The 20,841-nt window shown below is 36.5% G+C and overlaps 1 protein-coding gene across 3 annotated transcripts in view; it reads right to left on the bottom strand.

The window, feature by feature from the left end:
• Positions 1-20,841, bottom strand: part of TXNDC16 (thioredoxin domain containing 16) — a 115,805-nt gene that overhangs the window by 29,174 nt on the left and 65,790 nt on the right. For 2 of the 3 annotated variants that reach the window (XM_033851147.2, XM_073800461.1), the window contains 4 exons: positions 20,083-20,226; positions 19,144-19,203; positions 9,141-9,309; positions 8,660-8,796 (listed from right to left, as the gene is read on the bottom strand). In XM_033851147.2, coding sequence (XP_033707038.1) covers positions 8,660-8,796; positions 9,141-9,309; positions 19,144-19,203; positions 20,083-20,226 — 510 coding nt within the window. The remainder of the gene's footprint in view (positions 1-8,659; positions 8,797-9,140; positions 9,310-19,143; positions 19,204-20,082; positions 20,227-20,841) is intronic. The other variant, XM_073800462.1, reaches the window with a different exon arrangement.

Genomic DNA, 20,841 nt, shown 5'->3' with positions numbered 1-20,841 from the left:
ATAAACAAGAACTTCAGGACACCAGGCACTTGAGGTAGGTAGAAAACAAAGTCAACTGTGGGTGCAAAAACATGAGAAAGGGAAAGACGGAGTAAAACAGAGTCATTTACTTCATGATTTTTCATAGAGAGAATACAAATTTAAAAGTTATGCCCTCTGGATTTTGCCTTCTAAGATGGTAAGCCACATTGCACACATTAACATTCCTTTTATTTCTTTCTAGTGAGTTCTTTTGGCTTTTATTTTTAAAAATTCTGAAGACAAAGTAGAAGGGGAAAATTACTAGAGAGCAATTTGTAGAAAGCAAAATTTAATAAGTACCTAATAGTATCTACTAAATAAAATTATAATGCTAGACTTTGAGGATCTTCTTCCCATACAAATATCCTTAAGATATTTCATTCAGAATTTGAAATTCATCTTAAATAAAAGAAAAATAAGAAGGAGGGAAGTTTGCTACATAAATGGAAAGAGTTAGCATGAGATTGCCAACTAAAAATTGTTACTTGCCATCTGCCTCTGCAAGGATGAGGTCACTAGTCACTGCAGTCACCAACCTTCAATACACCCTGAAGGGAGTTCAGGGTGAGATCAGTAATGAAGCACTCTGTGCTCTGGGAAAAACTGGCAGAACAGGCCTTCAGATAGCCAGCTATTTTCAGGAGATTTTATGGGCCCAGTTTCTTGCATCTTCTCATATCTAGAAAAGCAGCACTAAAAGCATTAACAGAGACATCTGCTCCTCGTGACTAGCAACAACCTTCTTGTGACTAGCAGCAATCTTCTGCCAAAATATGTGCTTGACTGCATGTATCCCCTTCACCACAGTTACGTATATACTGACTACCCCCTACCTCTTTGGAGCAGTTCCTCAGAGCTATCTGAGATGCTGTCTCCCAGGTGATAGTCCTCATTTTGCCTCAAATAAAGCCTAACTCACAACTCTCATGTTATGCACTTTTTTTCAGTCGACATGATGAGGAAAACACTAAGGGTTTTGCTACCCAGGTTTTGGAGAGGCCATCCATCTCCAAAGCCAAGATAATAACATTCTAAGTAATACCACTGGTCAGAAAAAATGCCCTGTGTACTCTTTCTTTAAAACTTACTGAAAGACACAGTACTATGAAGGACAGAAAAAAAAGAAAGAAAGAAAGAATAGGAGTTTAAGAATAGAGAAATTGTAATATTAAAATAACACTATAGCCAATGATACTATGTAAAAAAAAAAAGTAAAACTAATTGCTGTAAGTGCTGTATCAAAGCTGAAAGCAAAAACATTAATTTGAAATTAAATATAAGATGAATTCATTTCCTTAGTTCAGTCTCCAAAGGCAATGGAAATGAAAGCAAAGATAAACAAATGGGACCTAATCAAACTCACAAGCTTCTATACATCAAAGGAAACCATAAACAAAACAAAAAATACAACCTACAGACTGGGAGAAAATATTTGCAAATGATGTGACCAACAAGGGCTTAATTTCAAAAATATACAAACAGCGCACACAACTCAATAACAAAAAAAGCAAAAAACCCAATCAAAAAATGGGCAGAAGACCTAAATAGACACTTCTCCAAAGAAGACATACAGATGGCCAATAGGGACATGAAAAGATGCTCATCATCGCTAATTATTAGAGAAATGCAAATCAAAACTACAGTGAGGTACCACCTCACACCAGTCAGAATGGCCATCATTAAAAAGTCTAAAAATAATAAATGTTGGAGAGGGTGTTGAGAAAAGGGAACCCTCTTAGCCTGTTGGTGGGAATGTAAATTGGTGCAGCCATTATGGAAAACAGTATGGAGGTTGCTCAAGAAACTAAAAATAGAGTTGCAATAGGATCCAGCAATCCTATTCCTGGGCATATACCCAGACATAACTATAATTCGAAAAGATACAAGCACCCCTATGTTCATAGCAGCACTATTCACAATAGCCAAGACATGGAAACAACCTAAATGTCCTATGAAGGATGAATGGAGGAAGAAGGAGTGAGATAGATAGATACACACACACACACACACACACACACACAATGGAATACTACTCAGCCATAAAAAAGAATGAAAAAATGCATTTGTAGCAACATGGATGGACCTAGAGATTATCATACTAAACAAAGTCAGTCAGAAGGCGAAAGACAAATGCCATATGATATCACTTATATGTGGAATCTAAAATACAACAAAAATGAACATATCTACAAAATAGAAACAGACTCACAGACATGGAGAACAGACTTGTGGTTGCCAAGTGGGGGAAGAGTGTGTGGGAGGGAAGGATTGGGAGTTTGGGATTAACAGGAACAAACTATTATATATAGGATGGATAAACAATAAGGTCCTAGTGTATCGCACAGGGAACTATATTCAATATCCTGTGATAAACCATAATGGAAAAGAATATGAAAAAGAATATATATGTATTACTGAGTCACTTTGCTGTACAGCTAAAATTAACACAACATTGTAAATCAACTATACTTCAATAAAATAATTTTTAACATCTTTATTGGAATATAATTGCTTTACAATGTTGTATTGGTCTCTGCTGTATAACAAAGTGAATCAGCTATATGCATATGTATATCCCCATATTGCTTCACTCTTGAATCTCCCTCCCACCCTCCTTATCCCACCCTTCTAGGTGGTCACAAATCACTGAGCTGATCTCCCTGTGCAATGCAGCTGCTTCCCACTAGCTATCTATTTTACATTGGTAGTGTATGTAGTCAATGCTACTCTCTTAACTTTGTCCCAGTTTACACTTCCCCCTCCCCGTGTCCTCAAGACCATTCTCTACAGCTCTGTTCTTATTCCTGTCCTGCCCCTAGGTTCATCAGAACCATTTTTTTTCTTAGATTCCATATATATGTGTTAGCATACAGTATTTGCTTCTCTCTTTCTGACTTACGTCATTCTGTATGACAGACTCTGGGACCATCCACCTCACTACAAATAACTCAATTTCATTTCTTTTTATGGCTGAGTAATATTCCATTGTATATATGTGTCCCATCTTCTTTATCCATTCATCTGTCAATAGACACTTAGGTTGCTTCCACGTACTGGCTATTGTAAATAGTGCTGCAATGAACACTGTGGTACATTACTCTATTTGAATTATGGTTTTCTTGGTATACGCCAAGTAGTGGGATTGCTGGGTCATATGGTAGTTCTATTTTTAGTTTTTTAAGGAACCTCCATACGGTTCTCCATAGTGGCTGAATCAATTTATATTCCCACCAACACTTCAAGAGGGTTCCCTTTTCTCCACACCCTCTCCAGCATTTATTGTTTGTAGATTTTTTTGATGATGTCCACTCTGAGTGGTGTGACGTGATACCTCATTGTAGTTTTGATTTGCATTTCTCTAATGATTAATGATGTTGAGCATCTTTTCACCTGTTCATTGTCAATCTGTATATCTTCTTTGGAGAAATGTCTATTTAGGTCCACTGCCCATTTTTGGATTGGGTTGTTTTTTTGAAATTGAGCTGCATGAGTTGCATGTATATTTTGGAGATTAATCCTGTGTCAGTTGCTTCATTTGCAAATATTTTCTCCCAATATAAGGGCTGTCTTTTCATCTTTTTTGTTTCCTTTGCTGTGCAGAAGCTTTTAAGTTTCATTAGGTGCCATATGTTTATGTTTGTTTTTATTTTCATTTCTCTAGGAGGTGGGTCAAAAAGGATCTTGCTGTGATTTATGTCATAGAGTGTTCTGCCTATGTTTTCCTCTAAGAGTTTTACAGTGTCTGGCCTTACATTTAGGTTTTTAATCCATTTTGAGTTTATTTTTGTGTATGGTGTTAGGGAGTGTTCTAATGTCATTTTTTACAGGTAGCTGTCCAGTTTTCCCAGCACTACTTATTGAAGAGGCTGTCTTTTCTCCATTGTACACTCTTGCCTCCTTTATGAAAGGTAAGATGACCATATGTGCATTGGTTTATCTCAGGGCTTTCTATCCTGTTCCATTGATCTACATTTCTGTTTTTGTGCCAGTACCATACTGTCTTGATTACTGTAGCTTTGTAGTATAGTTTGAAGTCAGGGAGACTGATTCCTCCAGCTCCGTTTTTATTTCTCAAGATTGTTTTGGGAGAGACCTTCAAGATGGCAGAGGAGTAAGACATGGAGATCACCTTCCTCCCCACAAATACATCACAAATACATCTACATGTGGAACAACTCCTACAGAACATATACTGAATGCTGGTAGAAGACCTCAGACTTCCCAAAAGGCAAGAAACTCCCCATGTACCTGGGCAGGGCAAAAGAAAAAAGAAAACACAGAGACAAAAAAATAGGGACAGGACCTGCACCTCTGGGAGGGAGCTGTGAAGGAGGAAAAGTTTCCACACATTAGGAAGCCCCTTCACAGGCAGAGATGAGTGGTGGGCTGGGGGGAAGCTTCAGGGCCATGGAGGAGAGCACAGCAATATGGGTGCAGAGGGCAAAGCGGAGAGACTTCCACACAGAGGATCGGGCCTACCAGCACTCACCAGCCTGAAAGGCTTGTCTGCTCATCAGCCAAGGTGGGTGGGGGCTAGGAGCAGAGGCTCAGACTTCAGAGTTCAGATCCCAGTAGGAGGACTGGGGTTGGCTTCGTGAACACAGCCTGAAGGGGGCTAGTGCACCACAGCTAGCCCGAAGGGAGTCTGGGGAAAAGTCTAAGAGGCAAGAGACCACTGTTCCAACAGAGACCCCCTGGCTCCACGTAATATCAAATGGCAAAAGGTCTCCCAGAGATCTCCATCTCAATGCTAACACCCAGCTCCACTCAACGACCAGCAAGCTGTAGTGCTGGACACCCTATGCCAAACAACTAGCAAGACAGGAACACAATCCCACCCATTAGCAGACAGGCTGCCTAAAATCATAATAAAGTCACAGACACCCCAAAACACACCACTGGACGTGGTCTTGCGCACCAGAAAGACAAGATCCAGCCTCATCCACCAAAACACATGCACTAGTCCCCTCCACCAGGAAGCCTACACAACCCTCTGAACCAACCTTAGTCACTAGGGGTAGACACCAAAAACAACGGGATCTACAAATCTGCAGCCTGCGAAAAGGAGACCCCAAACACAGTAAGTTAAACAAAATGAGAAGACAGAGAAACACACAGCAGATGAAGGAGCAAGGTAAAAACCCACCAGGGCAAACAAATGAAGAGGAAACAGGCAGTCTACCTGAAAAAGAATGCAGAATAATGATAGTAAAGGTGATCCAAAGTCTTGGAAATAGAATGGAAAAAATACAAGAAACATTTAACAAGGACCTAGAAGAACTAAAGAGAAAACAATGAAGAACAACACAATAAATGAAATTAAAAATTCTCTAGAAGGAACCAACAGCAGAATAACTGAGGCAGAAGAACAAATAAGTGACCTCAAAGATAAAATAGTGGAAATAATTACTGCAGAGCACGATAAAGAATGAAAAGAATGGAGGACAGTCTCAGAGACCTCTGGGACAATTTTAAATGCACCAATATTCGAATTATAGGGGTGCCAGAAGAAGAAGAGAAAAAGAAAGGGACTGAGAAAATATTTGAAGACATTATACTTGAAATCTTCCATAATATGGGAAAGGAAATAGTTAGTCAAGCCCAGGAAGTGCAGAGAGTCCCATACAAGATAAATTCAAGGAGAAACACACCAAGACACATATCAATCAAATCATCAAAAACTAAATACAAAGAAAAAATATTAAAATCAGCAAGGGAAAAACAACAACTAACATACAAGGGAATCCCCATAAGGTTAATAGCTGACCCTTCAGTAGAAACTCTGCAAGCCAGAAGGGAATGGCAGGACAAATTCAAAGTGATGAAAGGGAAAAACTTACAACCACGATTACTCTACCCAGAAAGGATCTCATTCAGATTCGACAGAGAAATTAAAAACTTTACAGACGAGCAAAAGCTAAGAGAATTCAGCACCACCAAACCAGCTTTACAACAAATGCTAAAGGAACTTCTTTAGGCAGGAAACACAAGAGAAGGAAAACACCTACAATAACAAACCCAAAACAATGAAGAAAACGGGAATAGTAACATACATATCAATAATTACCTTAAGTTTAAATGGATTGAATGCTCCAACCAAAAGACATAGACGGGCTGAATGTATACAAAAACAAGACCCGTATATATGCTGTCTACAAGAGACCCACTTCAGACCTAGGGATACCTACAGACTGAAAGTGAGGGGATGGAAAAAGATATTCCATGCAAATGGATACCAAAGGAAAGCTGGAGTAGCAATTCTCATATCAGACAAAATAGACTTTAAAATAAAGACTATTACAAGAAACAAAGAAGGACAGTACATAACGATCAAGGGATCAATCCAAGAAGAAGATATAACAATTGTAAATATTTATGCACCCAACATAGGAGCACCTCAATACATAAGGCAAATGCTAACAGCCATAAAAGGGGAAAGCGACATTAACACAATCATAGTAGGGGACTTTAGCAGCCCACTTTCACCAATGGACATATCATCCAAAATGAAAATAAATAAGGAAACACAAGCTTTAAGTGATACATTAAACAAGATGGACTTAATTGATATTTATAGGACATTCCATCCAAAAACAACAGAATACACTTTCTTCTCAAGGGCTCATGGAACATTCTCCAGGATAGATCATATCTTGCATCGCAAATCAAGCCTTGGTAAATTTAAGAAAACTGAAATCATATCAGGTATCTTTTCCAACCACAACGCTATGAGACTAGATATCAATTACAGGAAAAAATCTGTAAAATATACAAACACATGGAGGCTAAACAATACACTAAATAACCAAGAGATTACTGAAGAAATCAAAGAGGAAATAAAAAAATACCTAGAAACAAATGCCAGTGAAAAAACGATGACCCAAAACCTATGGGATGCAGCAAAATCAGTTCTATAAGAGGGAAGTATAAAGCAATACAGTCGTACCTCAATAAACAACTCAAATAAACAACCTAAACATATACCTAAAGCAATCAGAGAAAGAAGAACAAAAAAACCTCAAAGTTAGCAGAAGGAAAGGAATAATAAAGATCAGATCAGAAATAAACAAATAAATGAAGGAAACAATAGCAAAGATCAATAAAAGTAAAAGCTAGTTCTTTAAGAAGATAAACAAAATTGATAACCATTAGCCAGACGCATGAAGAAAAAAAGGGAGAAGACTCAAATCAATAGAATTAGAAGTGAAAATAGAGAAGTAACAACTGACACTGCAGAAATACAAAGGATCATGAGAGATTACTACATGTCAATAATCATGAGAGATTACTATATGTCAATAAAATGGACAATCTGGAAGAAATGGACACATTCTTAGAAAAAGCACAACCTTCCAAGACTAAACCAGTAAGAAATAGAAAATATAAACAGACCAATCACAAGCACTGAAACTGAGATTGTGATTAAAAATTTTCCAACAAACAAAAGCCCAGGACCAGATGGCTTCACAGGCGAATTCTATCAAACATTTAGAGAACAGCTACACCTATCCTTCTCAAACTCTTCCAAAATATAGCAGAGGGAGGAACACTCCCAAACTCATTCTATGAGGCCACCATCACCACCAAATCAGAAAAAGACGTCAAAAAGAAAGAAAACTACAGGCCAATACCACTGATGAACATAGATGAAAAAATCTTCAACAAAGTACTAGCAAACAGAATCCAACAGCACATTAAAAGGATCATACAACATGATCAAGTGCGGTTAATCCCAGGAATGCAAGGATTCTTCAATATACGCATATCAATTAATGTGATACACCATATGAACAAATTGAAGAATAAAAACCATATGATCATCTCAATAGATGCAGAAAAAGCTTTCGAGAAAATTCAACACCTATTTATGATAAAAACCCTCCAGAAAGTAGGCATAGAGGGAACTTACCTCAACATAATAAAGGCCATATATGACAAACCCACAGCCAACATCGTTCTCAATGGTGAAAAACTGAAACCATTTCCTCTAAGATCAGGAACAAGACAAGGTTGTCCACTCTCACCACTATTATTCAACATTGTTTTGGAAGTTTTAGCCACAGCAATCAGAGAAGAAAAAGAAATAAAAGGAATCCAAATCGGAAAAGAAGTAAAGCTGTCACTGTTTGCAGATGACATGATACTATACATAGAGAATCCTAAAATCTACACAAAGACTCATAAATAAAAATATTCTTTACGTATAGCAAAAAGAAAAAAGGGAAACAAAAATATTATTTGTTGGCAAATAGTTAAATAAATTATGGTATATTCATCCAATCAAATATTATACAGCTATGATTTTTTGAAGAATATTAATCACATGAAAAAAGGCACCCACTTAATGTTAAATAAAAACAGCAGATACTAACCTAAATACATAGTACTAGCCCAATTACACTAAAATGTACATAGATATGCAATATATCAGTACACAGAAAAACAGTGAAGGAATTACATTAAAGTTCAACAACTCTAAATACAGATTTTTATTTTTTTCTTCCAATCACTCTGTATTTTTAAAATTCTCTAATTGAATTCTCTATAATTTAGAAAGATATTAATTCTTTCAAAAAAAAACCTAGTAAATGAGTCTTTAGCTCTATATTACATAATTTAAATGTTCAATTCCACTTACCTGTTGTCATAGTTGGACTAAACAGCCCCAGTACTGACACGCTAGAATAGGAGATCAGGTCTTTATGTAATTTCCCACTTAAATATTCTTCTGCTTCTTGGACAGACGTAATATTCACTGGGCATGAAATCCTGTTGCTGGATGAATATTTAACTATATTCAAAATTCATTTTTAAAGATACCTTTCAGCTTGTAAAAAAATAGTAAAATGTACTGAACGTAGCATATTCCACAGGACAAGCATCTGACAAAGTAAAGACAATTAAATACTATCCTAAACAAAAAATCAGCCTCATTAAACAAAACTTCTATCTCCCTAAAGGTGATGGAATGTAGTAGATAGGCTCTGCTCATTAGTGTTTCCCCTGTGATCTCAATTCATACCTTCTTAACCTATCCAAAGTGTGTCAAAAAAGTATGGGAATTAAAAGTTTTATAGACCTAACATTTTAAAAATCTTAGGGTGAAGCTGAATACTTACAGCTTGATAAATTTTAGGAGATCTTCAGTTCCTAGCATACCAGCGTAAGATACTGGGTTCTCGCCTTCCCTGTACATCTTTACAACAGGAAATTCAGTAACATTTTGCTTGGCACATACATGAGACCAATCTGCACAGTTTACTCTAGTAAGCAGCATAGTAGAGGTGCCTAAATAAAAGGAAAATGCACATTTTACAAATGTTAATGTAGAAAACTCATTTGTTGAGAATTGTCAATATTTTTTATATCCCATTCTTTTATTTAATGCTTATTGGAGTATAATGGCTTCACACTACAGTGTCAGTTTCTGTTGCACAACAAAGCCAATCAGCCATATGCATACACATGTCCCCATATCTCCTCCCTCGCACCCCTCTAGGTCATCGGAAAGCACCGAGCTGATCTCCCTGTGCTATGTTGCTGCTTCCCACCAGCCAACTATTTTATATCCGGTAGTGTATATATGTCGATGTTACTCTCACTTTGCCCCAGCTTCGCCCTCCCACTCCATGTCCACAAGTCCATTTTCTATGTCTACCTCTTTATTCCTGCCCTGCAACTAGGTTCATCAGTACCATTTTGGGGTAGGGGGAGAGGGGGATTCCATATATATGTGTTAGCATAGGGTATTTGTTTTTCTCCTTCTTACTTCACTCTGTATGACAGACTCTAGGTCCATCCACCTCACTACAAATAACTCAATTTTGTTCCTTTTTATGGCCAAGTAATATTCCATTGTATATATGTGTCCCATCTTCTTTATCCATTCATCTGTCGATGGACGCTTAGGTTGCTTCCATGGCCTGGCTATTGTAAATAGAGCTGCAATGAACACTGTGGTACATGACTCTTTTTGAATTATGGTTTTCTCAGGGTATATGCCCAGTAGTGGGATTGCTGGGTCGTATGGTAGTTCCATGTTTAGTTTTTTAAGGAACCTCCATACTGTTTTCCATAGTGGTTGTATTAATTTACATTCCCACCAACAATGCAGAAGGGTTCCCTTTTCACCATGCCCTTTCCAGCATTTATTGTTTCTAGATTTTTTGATAATAACCATTCTGACCAGCATGAGGTGATACCTCTTTGTAGTTCTGATTTGCATTTCACTACTAATTAGTGATGTTGAGCATCTTTTCATGTGCCTCTTGGCCATCTGTATGCCTTCCTTGGTGAAATGTCAATTTAGGTCTTCTGCCCATTTTTTAACTGGATTTTTTTTTTGATATTGAGCTCCATGAGCTGTTTGTATATTTTGGAGATGATCCTTTGTCTGTTGTTTCATTTGCAAATATTTTCTCCCATTCTGAAGGTGGTCTTTTTTGTCTTGTTTATGGTTTCCTTGGCTATGCAAAAGCTTTTAAATTTAATTAAGTCCTATTTGTTTATTTTTTTTTTTATTTCTGTTACTCTAGGAGGTGGGAGAAAAAAGATCTTATGTCAAAGAGTGTTTTTCCTCTAAGAGTTTTATAGTGTCTGGTCTTACATTTGAGTCTTTAATCCATTTGGAGTTTATTTTTGTGTATGGTGTTAAGTAGTGTTCTAATTTCATTCTTTCACGTGTAGCTGTCCAGTTTTCCCAGCACTTATTGAAGAGTTTGTCTTTTCTCCATTGTATGTTCTTGCCTCCTTTGTCGTAAATTAAGTGCCCGTATGTGCCTGGGTTTATCTCTGGGCATTCTATCCTGTATCATTGATCTATATTTCTGTTTTTGTGCCAGCACCATACTGTCTTCATTACTGTAGCTTTGTGGTATAGTCTGAAGTCAGGGAGCCTGATTCCTCCAACTCCATTTTTGTTTCTCAAGATTGCTTTGGCTATTCGGGATCTTTTGTGTTTCCATATGAATTGCAACATTTTTTGTTCTAATTCTGTGAAGGATCCCATTGGTAGTTTGATAGGGATTGCATTGAATTTGTAGATCGCTTTGAGGAGTATAGTCATTTTCACAATATTGAATCTTCTAATCTAAGAACATGGTATATTTCTCCATCTGTTTATGTCATCTTTGATTTCTTTCAGCATTGTTTTATACTTTCTGAGTACAAGTCTTTTGCCTCCTTAGGCAGGTCTACTCCTAGGTATTTTATTCTTTTTGTTGCAGTGGTAAATGGGAGTGTTTCCTTAATTTCTCTGATTTTTCGTTGTTGGTGTATAGGAATGCCAGAGATTCCTGTGCATTAATTTTGTATCCTGCAACCTTACCAAGTTCATTGATTAGTTCTAGTAGTTTTCTGGTGGCATCTTTAGGATCTTCTATGAATAGTATCATGTCATTGGCAAACAGTGACAGTTTTACTTCTTCTTCTCCAATTTGTATTCCTTTTATTTCTTTTTCTTCTCTGATTGCTGTGGCAAGGACTTCCAAAACTATGTTGAATAATAGTGGCAAGAGTGGACATCCTTGTCTTCTTCCTGATCTTAGTGGAAATGCTTTCAGTTTTTTACCATTGAGTATGATGCTTGCTGTGGGTTTGTCATATATGGCCTTTATTATGTTGAGATAGGTTCCCTCTATGCCCATTTTCTGGAGAGTTTTATCATAAATCGATGTTGAATTTTGTCAAAAGCTTCTCCTGCATCTATTGAGATAATCATATGGTTTTTATTCCTGAATTTGTTAACGTGGTGTATCACACTGATTGATTTGCATATATTGAAGAATCCTTGCATCCCTGGGATAAATCCCACTTGATCATGGTGTACGATCCTTTTAATGTGCTGTTGGATTCTGTTTGCTAGTATTTTGTTCAGGATTTTTGCATCTATGTTCATCAGTGATATTGGTCTGTAATTTTCCTTTTTTTGTGATATCTTTTTCTGGCTTTGGTATCAGAGTGATGTGCTTTGTAGAATGAATTTGGGAGTGCTTCTTCCTCTGCAAATTTTTGGAAGAGTTTGAAAAGGATCAGTGTTAGCTCTTCTCTAAATGTTTGATAGAATTCGCCTGTGAAGCCATCTGGTCCTGGACTTCTGTTGGAAGATTTTTAATTCTGGTTTCAATTTCATTACTTGTGATAGGTCTGTTTATACTTTTAATTCTTCCTTGTTCCATCTTGGAAAGTTCTGTCCATTTGTCCAAGAATGTGTCCATTTCTTTGTCGTTGTCCATTTTATTGGCGTATAGTTGTTTTTAGTAGTTTCTTATAATCCTTTGTATTTCTGAAATGTCAGTTGTGATTTTTCCTTTTACATTTCTAATTTTATTGATTTGAGTCCTCTTCCTTTTTTTCTTGATGCGTCTGGCTAAGGGTTTATCAATTTTGTTATCTTTTCAAAGAACAACCTTTTAGTTTTATTGATCTTTGCTATTGTTGTCTTTGTTTCTATTTCATTTGTTTCTGCTCTGATCTTTATGATTTCTTTCCTTCTACTGACTTTGGGTTTTCTTTGTTCTTCTTTCTCTAGTTGTTTTAAGTGTAGGGTTAGATTGTTTATTTGACAATTTTCTTGTGTCTTGAGGTGAGACTGTATTGCTATAAACTTCCCTCTTAGAACTGCTTTTACTGCATCTCATAGGTTTGGGGTCATTGTGATTTCATCAACATTTGTTTCTATGTATTTTTTTTTATTTCTTCTTTGATTTCTTCAGTGATTTCTTGGTTATTTAGTAGTGCACTGTTTAGCCTCCATGTATTTGTGTTTTTTACAGGTTTTTTTCCTGTAATTGATTTCCAATCTCATAGTGTTGTGGTCAGAAAAGCTGCATAATACAATTTCAATTTTCTTAAATTTTCCAAGGCTTGATTTGTGACCCAAGATGTGATCTATCCTGGAGAACGTTCCATGTGCACTTGAGAAGAAAGTGTATTCTGACACTTTTGGGTGAAATGTTCTATAAGTATCAATTAGATCTATCTGGTCTATTGTGTCATTTAAAGTTTGTGTTTCATTATTTATTTTCTGTCTGGATGATCTATCCATTGGTGTAAGTAGGGTGTTAAAATCCCCTACTATTATTGTGTTACTGTCAATTTCTCCTTTCATGGTTGTTAGCATTTTCCTTATGTATTGAGGTGCTCCTATGTTGGGTACATAAATATTTATAATTGTTATATCTTCTTCTTGGATTGATCCTTTGATCATTATGTAGTGTCCCTCCTTATCTCTTATAACAGTCTTCATTTTAAAGTCTACTATATCTGAGTATTGCTACTCCAGCTTTCTTTTGATTTCCATTTGCATGGAATATCTTTTTCCATCCCTTCACTTTCAGTCTGTATGTGTCTCTAGGTCTGAAGTGGGTCTCCTGTAGACAGCATACATATGGGTCTTGTTTTTGTATCCATTCAACCAGTCTGTGTCGTTTGGTTGGGGCAGTTAATCCATTTACATTCAAGGCTACTATCGAAATGTATGTTCCTATTACCATTTTCTTAATTGTTTCGGGTTTGTTTTCGTGGGTCTTTTTCTTCTCTTGTGTTTCCCACTTAGAGAAGTTTCTTTAGCATTTATTGTAAAGCTGGCTTGGTGGTACTGAATTCTCTTAGCTTTTGCTTATCTGAAAAGCTTTTGACTTCTCCATCAAATCTGAATGAGATCCTTGCTAGGTAGAGTAATCTTGGTTGTAGGTTTTTCTCTTTCATCACTTTAAGTATATCCTGCCATTCCCTTCTGGCCTGCAGAGTTTCCGCTGAAAAAATCAGCTGATAACCTTATGGGGATTCCTTTGTATGTTATTTTTTGTTTTTCCCTTGATGCTACTTTTTTCTTTGAATTTAATTTTTGTTGGTTTAATATATGTATTGGTGTGTTTTTCCTAGAGTTTATCCTGTATGGGACTCTCTGTGCTTCCTGGACTTGATTGACTATTTCCTTTCCCATGTTAGGGAAGTTTTCAACTATAATCTCTTCAAATATTTTCTCAGACCCTTTCTTTTTCTCTTCTTCTGGGACCCCAGTAATTCGAATGTTGGTGCATCTCGTGTTGTCCCAGAGGTCTCTGAGATTGTCTTCAATTCTTTTCATTTTCTTTTTTCTGTTCCTCAGCAGTTATTTCCACCATGTTGTCTTCCAGCTCACTTATTCATTCTTCTGTCTCCGTTATTCTGTTATTGATTCCTTCTAGTGTATTTTTCATTTCCGTTATTGTGTTGTTCATCTCTGTTGTTTGTTCTTTACTTCTTCTAGATCTTTGTTGAACATCTCCTGTATTTTCTCAATCCATGCCTCCATTCTATTTCCGAGATTCTGGATCATCTTTATTATCATTACTATAAATTGGTGCTGAGATGGGGACCTCCTTGAGACCTCACTCTGATGAATATTCCCTGGGATCTGAGGTTCTCTGTTAGTCCAGTGGTTTTGACTTGGAGTTCCCACTGCAGGAGCTTCGGCCAGACCCCGGGCTTGTGAACCAGGATCCTGCAAGCTGCCAGTTCATTTTGGGGTTCCTCCCATCTCCTTGGGGATCAGAGTCCCCCATCAGCAGCCAGCAGGCGCCCTAGTTGTGGGAAGATGCTATCTCTGCATCTTCCCACCTCACCATCTTGACCCCGCCTCTATATCCCATTCTTATTACAACTTCTCAGCAGCATGAAACACTCCAGCTGAAACACTCTCTTCCCTTGATTTTCTGCACCACCTTCCTCTATTGGCTCCCATCCCCACCCCTGACTCTCTAGCTGCTCCTTTTTGGTCCCTCTTGCAGGCTCTTCTGCCAGTGGAGTCAGGAGTTCCCCCAAGGCTCAGTTTAAGCTGCTTTCTCTTCTTCTTCTACCCTCTCTTCTAGACAATCTCAATAATCATCGACAACCTAATGAATCCTAAATTTATAGCTTTGGCCCAGGCTCATCCTTTAAAGTTCCAGACCAATGTATTCTTACTGCCTTCTCTAGTTCCCTTTGAACAGAAACATCCTCAAACTCAAGATGTCTAAAACAAATATGGCTTCTTTCCTCTGAATAGTGGTGAATGTTGCCATCTTTGTATAACTTGGAAAACAAAGTATCATCTCTTGCGCTTCCTCATTCCTAAACTCCACAGGTCTAATCACATCAATCAGCATGCCCTTCAATTTTACCACCTGAATTTTAAATACCTCTTATATCTGTCCCTCTCTCTTCACTGCCACCATTTATCATTTCTCCTAATTTATCTCCCTGAATTCGATATGTCTCTACACTGAAGCTAGAGATATCTTTTCAAAACTCAAATCTACTTTGCTACCAGCCCACACCCACCAGTTTCTGCAGTCAGGTCTTTTCACCCCTTCCGATCTCTGCACATGTGACCACTTCAAGGAAGCCTCCTCTGACACCCTGATCTGCATCAGATTCCTATGCTCTTAGAGGACCAAGCTCTTTTCCCTATCTCATCATGTAATTATGTACTCATCTGTGTTGTTATACAATTAGAGCTCCCTGAGAGTAGGGACTGTGTCTGTTTTCCTTGTCACTGGTTTTCCAGCACCTAGAGTGGTCCTTGAACATGAAACACCTTAAATATGTGTGTGAATAAACTAACACATGGAATTCATTTAGGGCTTCACATACCCATCCTGTCTAAATATTATAATTTCTTATTTATTTAAAATATAATTTCTTCTCAGCCCAAGAAAACACACCATAGTGGAATCCCAAAGAGAAATTTCTACTTGTTCTATACTAATACAGTTGACCCTTGAATAACACAGGTTTCAACTGTGCAGGTCCACTTATATGTGGATTTTTTTCAATAGTAAATATTACAGTACTACACATTCCAAGATTGGATGAATCCATGGATATGGAACCTCAGATATGGCGCAACCATGTATACAGAGGGCCAAATCTGTTATTCTTGGATTTTCTACTGCACGGAGGGTCAACATCCCTAATCCTTGTGTTGTTTAAGTCAACTGTATATGCAAGGCCCTCCAAAATGTGTAACTAATTAGGTGAAGAGATACCAAAAAACAAATGACAAAGCACCACACAACTCAGCTAATGAAAGGAAAGAATAAATTCTAATAAAAGGTAACTTTAATATAATATTAGATCAAAGAAGGAATCTTTGTGTATCAATATAGGTTATATCCTACTTTAAGATGTTATCTACCCATATGACTAAACTTGTGAAATGCAATATTTTAATATTTTATTGCCGAAAGTTTTAATACTGAAAATTCTTTCTTACATTTTAAATGATCCTAGATTATATCTCATAGATGCAATACCTTACTACCTTAGATTTAGTGTTAGCAATCTGTTTGATAATATAGGCAGGGTCTAGTCTGTCTTATTCACCACTATAAACCTGCTGCCTAGTACAATGTCTGTTACATATTACGTGCCCAATAAAAATTTGTGAAATGTGCCCTGATATTTCTTCGTGAACAAATTTTCAATGTTTACACTAAAGTATATTAATACCTGAATATTATATGTGCATATAAACAAAAATAAATCCTTATTCCTTGTAAAGTTGGATCTACTCTATAAAGTTCTCTTATCCTTTATTTTAATCATTTAGTCAATAAATATCTAGTGGTGCTTGTACTGGTGCTTGTTCAGACAATATCATATTATGTACTGCCACCCAAGGATGGAACATGGTGTTATTACAAATGTAGTTCTTTCCCTTCAATAAGCATCCTCAATGGGTCTACTGCTAAAAATGTTATTATTCCTTTGTCGAAGTTGAAAACTTTGATGTTATCTTTAAAACTGGAAAAAGAATATTGATACATATCATTAAAAGTTATAAGGCTACTTATACTGAAGTTATCACATTTTAATTTTCTTTCCTGTAAAATGGTTTCAATACTTAATCATGTTTCAAATGGAAATAATCTAATATTCTAAGATGACTGTAGTATTACATTCCACATACTTTATCAATGCAGCAATTCCAAATAGGGGTCTTAATTTAAAAGAAAAACAAAGCAAAACAGACTCTCTTAGCTACAGATACTATGTAATTATAAAAACTTGACATTTGCTGCCACCTTGTGACTGACTATAAAATATTCTCCATCCTCTTGTACTAAGAGATAAAAAGTGGCTTTTTCCCAAATCAACATGAGAGATTACAGGACTAAAAGACCAAAGTATTACAATATTTTCCCAATTTACAAAATTACAGTATAGGCTTCACCATAGACACAAAACACTATTGTTACATATAGTATGCATTTCTATATTAAGCCTCATGAACTTCCAAAACAATCCATTTATCTGATATCTAATTACTAACAGGATTGTTATTCATAAAGAACATACTAATCAAAAAAGGAACCAAGCCCTTGGGTTGGTTATCTGCTTTTTTATTCTACAAACACATACAACCAAGAGTCCTTGCATTGAGGGGTCACATCTTTATTTGGTCATTAACTGAGAAGAATGTAAGAGAATCTTTTTCCATTTTCATTTGGTATCTAACCAAATGGGCTGGGGAGGGGGGGAATAATTCTATTATTCAGGGACATTATCCAATTACTATTTCATTGTGGTTTATATTTTCTCCCTTTTTCTTTCTTCTAATTATTTACCAATAAGGCTGGAAAACCTAAGAGAAGAAACTTAAATCTGTCTATAAATTGCCACCATAAAGGAGAATCTAAAAGAGAATGACAAGATTGCTTTAAAAAAAAAAAAGTTAAGGGGCTTCCCTGGTGGTGCAGTGGTTGAGAGTCCGCCTGCCAATGCAGGGGACATGGGTTCGTGCCCCGTTTCGGGAGGATCCCACATGCCACGGAGCAGCTGGACCCGAGAGCCATGGCCGCTGAGCCTGCGCGTCTGGAGTCTGTGCTCCACAACGGGAGAGGCCACAACAGTGAGAGGCCCGTGTACCGCAAAAAAAAAAAAAAAAAAAAAAGTTAGGGATCACAGTATCTATAGACTTAATCATCTCTTCACTTGGGGAATGAAATAATCAAAAGTTGGATCAAATGTGGTTGGGAAATGAATGGAAGAGAAATGGTTCAAAAATGATTTTTTATACCTCTGATGTTTTTATTACTGTAGAACATGTTGCATTTAGATTGACTTTCTGGAATCAATTTCTTGAGTTCACAAAAGTCCCCAATATATAAGTTGTATATCAGTATACATTTTCCACTAAATAAAACAAAATTTATGAAACTCTACTACATTTGCTTAATCATTTACTCAACAATTATTAAACACCAGATATTCTGTAATGTAATGCAATGCACCAAGTCCAGTGAGCCGAGTATAAGACACACTCTCCACCCATAAGGAACTTACTAAAAAATGAAAGAGCCTGTAAGCTAGTGCCTCAAAACTAAATGGTGGATGCATTCCTGGAGTAGCCAAGAAAAAGCCTATTTAGCCATAATAGCTTTTATTAACAAGAAAAACAGAGTAGAGGAAATCATATTAAAGATACAAAGCATGATATATTCTGTCTTATTCAAGTGATTACAAAACATTATACTTACCTAGGCCAACACTATCTGTCTCTTAATAATGCTAAGAGGCCTCCCTACTCCTCCTTTTTTCTTTGCTGGGATGGTGGCATAGACATTTTGAGTTCATTCCTTGGATTCTTATTTGTCTACCACTGAATCAGGTTTCATAGAATAGTTAAAATAAAAAGATCCTGGCCATTAAAAAATATCCTAACTGTATAGCTTCAAGAACACTGGTATCAAAAAAAAAAAAAAGAACACTGGTATCTTAGTTCCTTCATTAGGATGTGGTCTTATCTATCAAAATTTTATTTAATAGTATTTAGTATATATAGTATTTAGTATATATTTAATAATATTTAACAGTAACTGCCACAGAGTAGGTACTCAATAAATGTTTGCTGAATGACTGAATTCAGCGAAAAAGATTACTGGATTAACTATGTAGCTACATGACAGTTTTATGAAGACAATCAAAGTGAATGCTTCTGAGAGTTCTGAAACTCATGGTTCATTAACTTATTAACCTTGGAGACACAAACATAATAACCTGAAATTTTACATGGGTTTCTACATCTTTAGCATGACACAGTTATACAAATAGCTATGGCTCAAAATCAGGAAAATAAGCATGCATACCACAGTATACCTTTCAACTTAATTGCCACATCGATGTAGGACTGCAGAAATGCCATGGATACTGCCTGCCCTACATTAAAATAAAAAATTAAACAGATATTACAATGTACATATCTCTAAAGCAGTGGTCCCCAACCTTTTTGGCACCAGGGACTGGTTTCGTGGAAGACAATTTTTCCACGGACTGGAGGGTAAGGGGATGGTTTCGGGATGATTCAAGCACATTACATTTATCGTGCATTTTATTTCCCTTATTATTACATTGTAATATATAATGAAATAATTATACGACTCACCACAATGCTGACAGGAGGCAGAGCTCAGGCAGTAATGCGAGCAATGGGGAGCGGCTATAAATACAGATGAAGTTTCGCTGGCTTGCCTGCTGCTCACCTCCTGCTGTGTGGCCCGGTTCCTAACAGGCCACAGACCAGTACGCGTCCATGGCCTGGGGGTTGGGGACCCCTGCTCTAAAGCATCCATACTTATATATAACAAACATATAGATTTATGGGGTTTCCCCAAATTGTTATTTATTAGTAAGAAATATCCTAGTATGCAGTAGTCAATATTGTTCAAACAGTTAAGAGGGTTTCTACGTTCATACTGCAAGGAGTATACTTGAACAGCTATTGTTTGAGGATAAAAGCAATATAGTGCCTATAAATCTATAATAACTGTTAATCAGTCGTTAGCTTGAAGAACAATAATTTTTCTAAATTAGTAAGCTTAACATCTAGTTTAATCATGAACCTTCAATTTGTAAGTCAGATATATATAATCAGTTTTACAACCCCAGAATCAGCTAGAAGTAAATATTTCAAAGTGTGGAACACATGAAAATTATGTCACTTTAAAATGTGCAATAACAGAATGCAAAAATAAAGTCTGCCTACTTTAAATGCCCTAATATGCAATACAGTAGTCACCTCTAAAGGCTCATACTCACAGCCAGCATAGAAAAGCACTATGCTGTCAGAAGCTGTTACTGTCGCATTAAATGTCTCTTCTGTTAGTTCCACTGTGAGTTCCAAAGGTAACTGTCTCTTCCTGTCTCTGTAAACAGTTTCTGCCACTTCATCATCTTGAATATCTAAAATGTTTGAAGAGGAATTAATATAAATATAAATGTATAATTTTAAAAATTTAAGCTCTTCTCCCAGGCAAGCATGTGAAAATTTGGTATTTTATAAAAACTTCTGAATTCATACAATCTTAATATTTAAAATGCATGATATTTAGAAAACTTTCCAGTTGTCTGGCTTCCTATCTTAAATGACTCTCAGATGCTTCCTGACCCAGAAATTGTCAAGTTTTAGTCAATTCCAAAAGGCGTTAAACTTGTCAAGAAATAATATAAATATTGCTCTTTTATTTCTAATCAACATATTAATTTATAAGCCAAAAAAGTCCTACCATACATATTTGACAGTGTTTCTTTAGCTTCTACTACATGCCAAGCACTGTGACAGACACTAAGGAAAGTGGTAAACAAAACAGACATAGTCCCTGACCACTTAGAGCCTCTATCTATGGAAAACTCAGTCAATAAACTGATCACTAAATAAATATATAACTATAAATGTGATCAGTTTAAGAGGAAAGGTAAAATACACAGTGAGAGATTTTAACAGAGAGATTTAGATTGGGAGATCCAAAGTCCACCAGATAGAGAATCAATAAAAGGATGTTTTAGGCAAAGGGAAAA

This window comes from Tursiops truncatus, chromosome 2, assembly GCF_011762595.2.
Source record: "Tursiops truncatus isolate mTurTru1 chromosome 2, mTurTru1.mat.Y, whole genome shotgun sequence".
Taxonomy (NCBI): domain Eukaryota; kingdom Metazoa; phylum Chordata; class Mammalia; order Artiodactyla; family Delphinidae; genus Tursiops; species Tursiops truncatus.
The sequence above is the reverse complement of the archived record's forward strand: the minus strand, read 5'-3'. Positions and strand labels throughout refer to the sequence as shown.